At 37.1% G+C, this 9275-nt stretch overlaps 1 protein-coding gene across 2 annotated transcripts; it reads left to right on the forward strand.

Annotated features, from left to right (window-relative positions):
* Positions 1–5473: 5473 nt before the first annotated feature.
* On the forward strand, positions 5474–9250 carry zgc:171929 (C2H2-type zinc finger protein). 2 transcript variants are annotated; one of them, XM_047160781.2, is made up of 4 exons: positions 5474–5991; positions 6871–7094; positions 7933–8113; positions 8201–9250. In XM_047160781.2, exons 1-4 carry the CDS (start codon positions 5892–5894, stop codon positions 8509–8511), a joined length of 816 nt encoding a protein of 271 aa, XP_047016737.1. In that variant the 5' UTR covers positions 5474–5891; the 3' UTR covers positions 8512–9250. The 2 variants fall into 2 exon arrangements, with proteins under 2 accessions (XP_047016737.1, XP_017345442.1); XM_017489953.3 differs by having other exon boundaries at positions 5476–5991; positions 6868–7094.
* The last annotated feature ends 25 nt before the right edge of the window (positions 9251–9275 follow it).

Here is a 9275-nt window from a genome sequence, read left to right on the forward strand (position 1 = left end):
AGCCTACATGTTTGTACATTTAGTGTGTATCTTCCAAATTAGATAAATAGTATAAATAAATAAATAATGCTAGGTCTATAATGGGACCTTAAGGACCACTGGTGTACTTTTAAAACTCTTCTCTGAAAGCAAATGGGTCTTGCAAGTCATCTCAAGTGGACCAATAATTGCAAAGGTGCAGGTTTGGCCATTTTTCATTTTCCAACCTTTTTTTTTTATTTTTTTTATTTTATTTATTTTTTTTAATTTTAATTTTAGATATTACTTCTATGTATTTGCACTGCGAAACCACCAGTTTATTTTTTTTTAAAAAAACTTGGTTTTTGGTTTTAAAAACTTGGTTTAACTACTTGGTCATGTGTATTTTGGTAAAAATGTTTTTTTAAAAATTGCACTTCCTTGCCCCCCTAAAAGAGAAAGAAGTCTCAAACCTGAAATGTTCAGCATGCACACTATACTTTCCTAGGTACCCATTTAAAAAAAAATTAAGATTAAGATTCAAACCCTACCGATTGACTCTAAAAGTGGAACTGTGAGCAATCTTCAGCATTACATTTGGACTTAAGTTCTAAGTCTAAATAACATGAATGTTCAAAATGGTTATATATGTAGATGTACCTTGTAACATGCTCTGGAAATCAGTTCTTGTTCCAAGGAGATAGGACCATCCTGAGACAAGATATTGAGGTTTCTGTAAACAGCTGTATAACCTAAATTTGTTGTGTGCCATGATGCCATGACAGCAAGTAAAATAAAACAGTTTTTAAAAATGGATTTTGCAATGTCAATACATAGAGGTAATCGCTCAAAAATTAGTAAAATTAAAAACCTTTTCAGTTCATGATACCACAGTGACAAGAAAAAGTACAGTTTGGTACTTTTATTCTGATACTGCAATAAGGTTAAAGTTGGGAAAACACTTTTTCTAATCTTTAATGATGTTCTCCTCACATTCTGGTAGCTGTAATAAATAAATAAATAAATAAATAAATAAACAAATAAATAAATAAATAAAATCTGCTCAAAAGATTTATTTTTTTGTGGTGCCCCAGGGAAACAAACAAATGTAGACCAACAACATCCAACCAGCCAGTGCAAGGAGGTGACTCGATTTGCCTGTTGCTTAAGTCTGGGCATGTGCTTGGGGCCATGCCTTTGAAGTGAAGACTAAATGTTCAACTCTTGAGTTACAAAACAACTACTATTTACCAAAATTACTGCCTAAACATTCAAAGGAAATCAACTTGCTCTGATATGTTTGGTGTCCAAATTTAACTGCTTTTGTTTTGCATTAGAGCTATGAGTCTAAATATTCTTCTCTCTTCATATTGCTAACTTGACTCAGTCATGCAGGTTTCTCATTTGCAACATCAAGAGGATCCAAAAATGTATCTCCATGGAGCCACTCAGGTGTTTGTTCAGTCTATTGCAATTTGCTCCTGTTGGGTCTTCCCTTGCATGCCATCCAACCCCTGCAACTGATCCGGAATGCAGCTGCAAGATTTGTTTTCAGTCTCCCCAAGTTCCCCACGTTCCCTCAAGATACAAGGAAGACATATATCAAGAATCTTCTCTGTCACCCCGGTGGAACTTCCCCTGGCTCTCCAAACAGAAAAGAGTCATTGACTCTTTTCAGACAAAGCCTGAAAACCTAAATCTTCACCAAGCATTTAAATGAGCACTAATGTAATTACAAGTCTTTTGTGTGTTTGTCTGTTTTTCTTGTGTGCTGCAGAACGTCTTTCTAACATGGGCTTAGTTTGATGGTATTCTTAGACCTTTAGACATATTTGTACTACTATGAGAATATGTTTTTGATGGAGACTACAAATCGCTTCAGTAACTAACTCTGGATGAGGCAATCTGCTAAAATCTGTAAATGTAAATATAATCATGAGAAACTGCATTTCAATATCATCACATTAGCCTCAAACACTAGTTGTCATAAGCATTAAAATATGTGTAAATTGTAATTTTCATGACCCATTCCTGTGTATTATGTATAAACCATGAACAAAACACATGTATGGGACCTTATATGAGACGTGTGGCATCATTTGCACGATTCCACATACATCCCTACTTCTGCACATGGACTAACCTTAAATAGATTGCACAGTACTACCGCCATTAAACTTTGCACCTTGTTCACTGGATTGTACTGTCTCCATTATTGCAATCCATGTCTCATTTAAACGCATCATGCCAATTAGCACTGTGGGTTTTTTCATGCCTTAAATTCCATTTGCAGTGTTGATAGCAGGCCATCACTTGCCCTTTCTTGCCACTTTGTCTCTTTGCACTTTACACTTAATGTGACTTGCTGTTTGGCACTTCTGGTTAGATGCTAACTGCATTTCGTTGGCTTTGTACTTGTACTCTGCTCAATAAAGTTTAATCTAATATAATCTATTTTCATAAATGAAACTACACACACTACATATTAAGTCCCTTTTAAAATCTAATCCCGCACCATCTAAACCAGCTTGCGATTTCCCCTGGGTATTTCTTTGTGTTATCACCTCACTATGGAACTATGGAAATTGATTTGTGTCTTCAAACAGGAAGAAGTTTGGGGAAAAGAGTAACACCCAACTGTCCTCATTTTGAGTATCTTAACTATATTTGTTCTATATGTTTAATCTACTTTTCTTTTCACAAAAAAGGTTGCTAAACTGAGGTCTAAAGGTGCAAGCTTTTGTCAGTAAGATGACACCCCCCCCCCCCCCCCCCCTTTGTAGTTACAGGAATATTTTACATTCATGTTAGAGAATAACAACTTGCAAGGTACACTTTCTTTCTGACACTAAACTTTCTGAACGGTAGAGGCTCTTGGATCCATTGGACAAAAAATGTGTTTACGTGTCAATGTGCAATTTGTCATGTAGCCTGATTGTTAGTTGTCATTTACAGTAACGATAGTAAAGAAACATTGCATTTAGTGTGAATAAGAATATTTAACAAAACTTTTTCAATCTCCAAAATGTAAAACTACACTCTAAACAAAAACAGTGTTTCAGTGCATTTGAAGCTTTTTTCTCCCTGACATTCTGAAAATAACAGTCCAAGTCAGTTTGCAACAGTCCTGTATTATTCAGTCAACACTGTTTTTTGTTCTGACAGACAGCTCTTTTCACTCTGCCTGGTGTTTAATCGTGAACAAAAGGACGCCTGGTTCTTTTCTTCTTGTGCGGGTGTGGTTCACATTAGAAATAGGAACATTTAAAAGTCAAACATGGCACCCTCCCTCACTGGTCACTGTTCAAATAACTATGCAAAACTGCAATGTTCACTACTGAGTGTTTATGTTTGCTCTGCAAAGTACACTTGGTAGAACAATAGAAGCATCTCCTATGCTTTTTTAATCAAAGAGCTTATATTTTGCATTCTTTACCTCCAGCAACTGATCATATAGTTAGAATCACTACTTTACTTCCACACACAAAAGCAGAAATAGTGAACCTTCCTGTGTGTTTGTCTGAGGGCAGCGTGCAGAAAGTCAGGAAGGGATTTGCATACAGTTAGAGAACGTCTCTAGATGCCTGTGAGTGTACTGTACCATATACAGTGGCCTTTCAGACTGAGGCCAACAGCTCACTGTTCACAGGCCCAGAGAAAATGAGAATTCATTTAGGGAAAGGAAAGTAACTGAACTGAAACAACGGAAATATAAATATAGCTTTTAAAGTGAATTTATGCCAAATGGAATATTCAACATTTAATTGTTCTCTGCTTTTAATTGATGAGACTAATTTTCATACTGTTACACAGAATACATATGATATTGAATATATATTTATATAAGCAACATATCTTTTTTTACATACACTTCATTTATTTATTTCTCTTCTACTTTTAAGTATTAGGTATGTACTGATCCAATACTGTTTCGTTATCTGGGCTGCTGCTGTCCTGAAACAATGGATCTGTACAAGATTGGAATATTTTCAAAAACATATTTTCCTGTCTAACATGTGAACATGTGTGAGTTTGACTTAGGCATTGTAGGATGAACATAGTACACAATTTTTCCTAAATCTGTGATGTTTCAGATAAACTTGAAACACAAACTTGCTGAGTGTTGGTTCAGTTTATTAAAAGACATCAATGTCAGATCATTATAGGGTATCCGAGTATACTCAAGAGTCCTAATAATGCTATCATGTCAAAAATGGAAGAAGGAAGAAAAGTAAATTATATTCATTCTATTGATATTTGGTAGAACAAATATAAAAACCACAATTATTTTAAAAACCTTAACAATGCATTCAGGAGGAAATTTGAACCAGACTTACAGTACGTAGGAACTAATCAGTTTTTAATAATGATGGTATGACATTTCCTCTCATTTTGTGTAAATGCAAGTAATTAGCATGTTTTCTTTTTGTGTAATTGTAGCTATGCTTAAAAATCAGCATTAGTCCATGGAAAATGCCTGGCTGGTTTATTTAAGATAACTCAAGATCCTCATATAATTCATTATTAATAAATAACCCATGAATCAAGACAAAAGTCGGCCCCAGTTGGTAAAGATAATGCTGCTCATGGAAGAAAAATATGCAAATAGTAAGAGTTTTACTTTTAATATACAACGAAAGTTTAAGCAATGAAAATAAAATAAAAAGTACAGTTCCACACATATTAACTATTTTCATTTGATCTGAAGAAGCATAAAAAGTTATGAAAGGTGTTACAGTGTGTTAAAAATAATGGTTCAATAAATGATCGAGTCAAAGTATCATATATTTAGAAGTAGTCTACTTTACTCATTTGAACTATGTGTAGTTATGTGGTCTAGTGATTTAATTTTACTAAGTAATCATTATAGACTATCGGTTCATGAGAACACAACTACTTTCAGGCATCATCTTCTGCTATCCAAGAGGCAGAGAGAGACTTTGCATACAGGCTGCACAACAATGATGCAAGCAGATATATTTGCCATTCAGAGCTCAGTGTAATGAGCCTAACGCTCATCCCTCTCACACAGAGCTCATCTCTGTGTAACATATAGCTATGATGTGTAAGCATATTCCATGCCCATTCATATTCAAATATGTATACAATTCATTTATCCATTAAACACATGAACATTTTTCAAGTTTGGTGGTGCTCCCGGACATGGCGGGAATGATTTTTCACTCTTTCTACTGCGCAACAAAAGAAAAAGCCACCTGTAAATTGGAGAGAGAGGTTCATTCAATCCTCTAAACCGGGTAGTTAACAGATAGTAAACAGTAAAAGAGAGATTTGAATGTCCTTTGTCTGGACCCAGGTGATTCAAACCCAGCAGACAATTATATGGAACGAGAAATAAAAGCCAAATTTTAATAGCAGTCCAAGCTGTGCGTGCTCCTGTTAGGCAGGCCGTGCCCTCCATGTCGGCAGAGCCAGTGGGCCATTTGCATGGAAGGACCAGTTGAATGAAGAGACCAGATTCTCACTACCTGGCATGCAAAATCATCAGGGCAGCAGTTAACACACACACACACACACACACACACACACACACACACACACACACACATACACACACACACACACACACACACACGCACACGCACGCACACACACCCAGGTGTGTCTGCTGCCGTGGCCTCCCTCCAGAGGTATGGAAATGAGCACTGAGATTTGTGCTTTCTAACCGCTGAATAGGTTGGGGGGGCTGGTTAGAAGACACACACGCAGGAGGAACACAGTGAAGAGTGAGGCACAGATCAGCTGTGAATACAGTGTGAGGTGAGGTGGTTGCAAGGTTTAAGGTGATGTCCTGGAGTAGATGCAGTTCCAATTAGAGTTAGAGTCAAGTTAAAGTTTGAGTTAAGATTGTAAGTAAAGCTACGTAAGTAGTTATATTGGTTCAAAGGAGGCTCAAGTAAAGAAAATCAAGGATGCCACGTTCATTTCTGGTGAGGAGGAAGAGGGAAGCGGGCGGTGTATGGACATGGGGAGATGATGAAAACTCCTCCTGGATCAATCACATCAGTGCAGGTAATGAAGCAGTTTCTAGAGAACCACAGAGATAACATCCCTAATGGCTTGTAATTCAAAAAAATAATTAAAGCTAATGAAGGAAAGGTATGAGCAGTGTGTCAGGTTTCATTTGATGTGTTTTTTGTATTTTAAAGATCTGAATTTAGGTTATCTATGCACAGTTTTCACGTTCAGATTATCTTAATTAACAGAGAACATTGGAAGTGAAATATTTTTACAATATGTAGGTATGTTCAACTTGTGATGATTGCAAGATGAACAAAACTCTTGGAAAGCTCAGACTGGAATCTGATGAATCATATTCAGTTAAAATAGAAAATGATTCAAGATTCTACCACTTTTCAACTTTACAAACAAGCAGTCTACTGTATTATTCCTAATTTAACTGAAAATTCAAATCAGTGTTCCCACTATTTCCACATTTCACGACCTAATTTTTTTTTGCATATTCCATGTTACATGACAGTGTTTCAGAACATTCTTCTGCGCTCTACCATTTTTTAATTATCTGAACCTTTGTAACATGTTTTTATGAGCATGAATTTGAAAACATGAAGTATCAGAGAGATTTCTAAGTGCTGTGGTGTGCAGTTTGTCTGTCTTGCTGTTTAAAAAAAAAAAATTAAACCCGTTCTTTAGGTTAAGAATAACTTTAATATATCATTATGAATAGATCGAGTACCTCAAATCCCTTGAGACTTGTCGGCAGGTCCTGACTTACATTCCTCACATACATTTTCTAATAGATTCAGTAAAGTTATAGATAATTCACATCAGTTACCAGTTAATGAATATATGCTTTTTCTTTAAACCCAAATAAGTTTAATTAATTAAAATGTCAGTTTAAATTTTTTTTTATTCATATTGTTCCAGCAGTTGCAGTAAAGGCACCTGGCATTGTCAGTCTGCAGTCAGTGCCGGGCAGCGTTCCTTCTGAGCCGATAAACACATCTAGCAGTGCTGACCTAGAGTCAGCATATGCGTCCAGCAGTACTGAATCAAGAACAACGAGTCCTGAACACTGTCTCTCTCAGCAGCCCTCTCAGAGTCTCTTTCAGCCAATTTCTCCCTCCGATCCAGCTTCAACCACAAGAGCCAAGGTAACTTAGTCCAATCCACTGAACAACTTTAAATCTTTTACAGTACATAATACAGTTAACCTTTATTTCATTTATGAGCAATTTGATTGAGGGTCCTCTTTTTGGTATGTGTGTACACAGGTATGAGTGTAAATAATAGATAAAGAGGATTTATTGGCGACAAAGACCAGATATTTTTAACACTTTCATTTTTAGTGTGTATTACACTGAGGTAAAAGATACTTGAACATCTATATAATATAAATATGCCCAGTGTTAATTCAACATTTATGTTGTTCAGTGGTTCCTAGCTGGACACACACATATGAATTATGTAATTGTTAATTGTTAATGTTGTGTATAATCTTTAAGATTAGAGAAACTAAGTGTCATATATATATATATATATATATATATATATATATATATATATATATATATATATATATATATATATATATATATATATAAATGACAGAGAGAGAGAGAGAGAGGTATTATTGTTCCATTCCATTAAGACACAACAGGTGAATATGGTCATTTTTAAAGCAAGAGATATCAATCTTTCCCTGGCCATTTCTAGAATTCTTACATATATTTTTTGCATTGGAACTTTTTCCACAAATTTACATTTATGATATATGACATGATGACGCTGTGTCAAGTGGGCAGAGCTTATATCTTCTCCAAGTTGCTAAGACAAAACATTGAAATAAATATTTTTCTGTTGAGTTTTATTATTACAGTTTATAAGAAGACATGTTATATATACAATTTATCCAAAAATCTGAAAAATGTTTGACCAAATCTGTTGTGTCTTTCATTAAACTTAAACATCTTTCCCCCGGCTTGTCCACAGGTTTCTGCCCCCAGCTCTGGAGACTTCCAGTGTCCTGTTTGCCATAAAATTTTCCCACTCCAGCGCATGTTGACGCGACACCTGAAGTGCCACAGCCTTATCAAGAGGCACCCATGCAGGTACTGCGGCAAAGGCTTCAACGACACCTTTGACCTGAAGAGGCACATGCGCACACACACAGGTGACGACACTCTACACACGCACCTCTTGCAGAGATCTGTTCCCGCTAGAAGCCCTCCGTTTCTCACCCACACACCCCTGTGTGCAGGTATCCGGCCCTACAGGTGTGAGCTGTGTGAGAAGGCTTTCACACAGCGCTGCTCGCTGGAGTCTCACCTGCGCAAGATCCATGGTGTGAGGCAGCAGTACGCGTACCGGCAGCGCCGCTCCAAGATCTTTGTGTGTGAGGATTGCGGCTTCACTTCCAGTCGGCCTGACGAGTACTTCATGCACGTGCGTCAGAGGCATCCGGACAGTCCAGCACTGCGAAGATACTACCGTAAACACATGCAGGAGACGCCCACTCAGCCCCGCATCTCACCCTTCATGCTCTACCCGACAACAGCGTTCTACATGTGAAACCAAACGCACTGTTTCTCTGAGCCTCTGCTACCACTGCATACATGATAACAGGAGCAGGCAGCTTCATGTAGGCCCACTATCATAATGTTATACAAATAGACAATATGGCCAAAGGTTTATGAACACCACAACCACATGTGCTTTTTGAACACCCCATTCCACATTTTGTCCCCTTTGCCATTATAATAACTTCCACTCTTCTGGGAAAGTTTTCCACTAGATTTTGGAGGGGAATTTGTGCTCAGTCTGCCACAAGAGCATTAGTGTGGTCAGGCATTGATGCCGGGCGAAAAGGCCTGGCACACAGTCATCATTCCAGTTCATCCCAAAGATGTTCAGTGGGGTTGAGGTCAGGGCTCTGTGCAGGCTACTCAAGTTCTTCCACTCCAACCTTGACATTCATGTCTTCCATGTCTTCATGTCATGCTGGAACAGGTTTAGGCCTCTTAGTTCCAGCGAAGGGAAAGTGTAATGCTATAGCTTACAAAAGCATCCTATACAACTGCACACTTCTAACTTTGTGGCAACAGTTTGGGGAAGAACCATATATGGGTGTGATGTTCAGGTGTCCACAAACATTTGGCCATATAGTGTATGTGAAGGTGGACAGTGTATAGTGTATCAGATCTTGTAACTGTTTTTTCCATCTTTAAAACATTTCATTCTCTTACTTTTTAATATGTCGTGTTCATTATGTCTGTACAGTTAATATAAACTATACCTTGGTTAATATTTTTATATGTGTATATGATGTTTGTATT

Source organism: Ictalurus punctatus, chromosome 16, assembly GCF_001660625.3.
Source record: "Ictalurus punctatus breed USDA103 chromosome 16, Coco_2.0, whole genome shotgun sequence".
Classification (NCBI taxonomy): domain Eukaryota; kingdom Metazoa; phylum Chordata; class Actinopteri; order Siluriformes; family Ictaluridae; genus Ictalurus; species Ictalurus punctatus.

Excerpts from the sequence above, each read along its gene's own strand:
- zgc:171929 (XM_017489953.3), top strand. The coding sequence starts at position 5,892 with ATGCCACGTTCATTTCTGGTGAGGAGGAAGAGGGAAGCGGGCGGTGTA. Across the intron at positions 5,992-6,867 it reads GATCAATCACATCAGTGCAG|CAGTTGCAGTAAAGGCACCT; the intron begins GTAATGAAGCAG and ends ATATTGTTCCAG. Across the intron at positions 8,114-8,200 it reads GCACATGCGCACACACACAG|GTATCCGGCCCTACAGGTGT; the intron begins GTGACGACACTC and ends CCCTGTGTGCAG.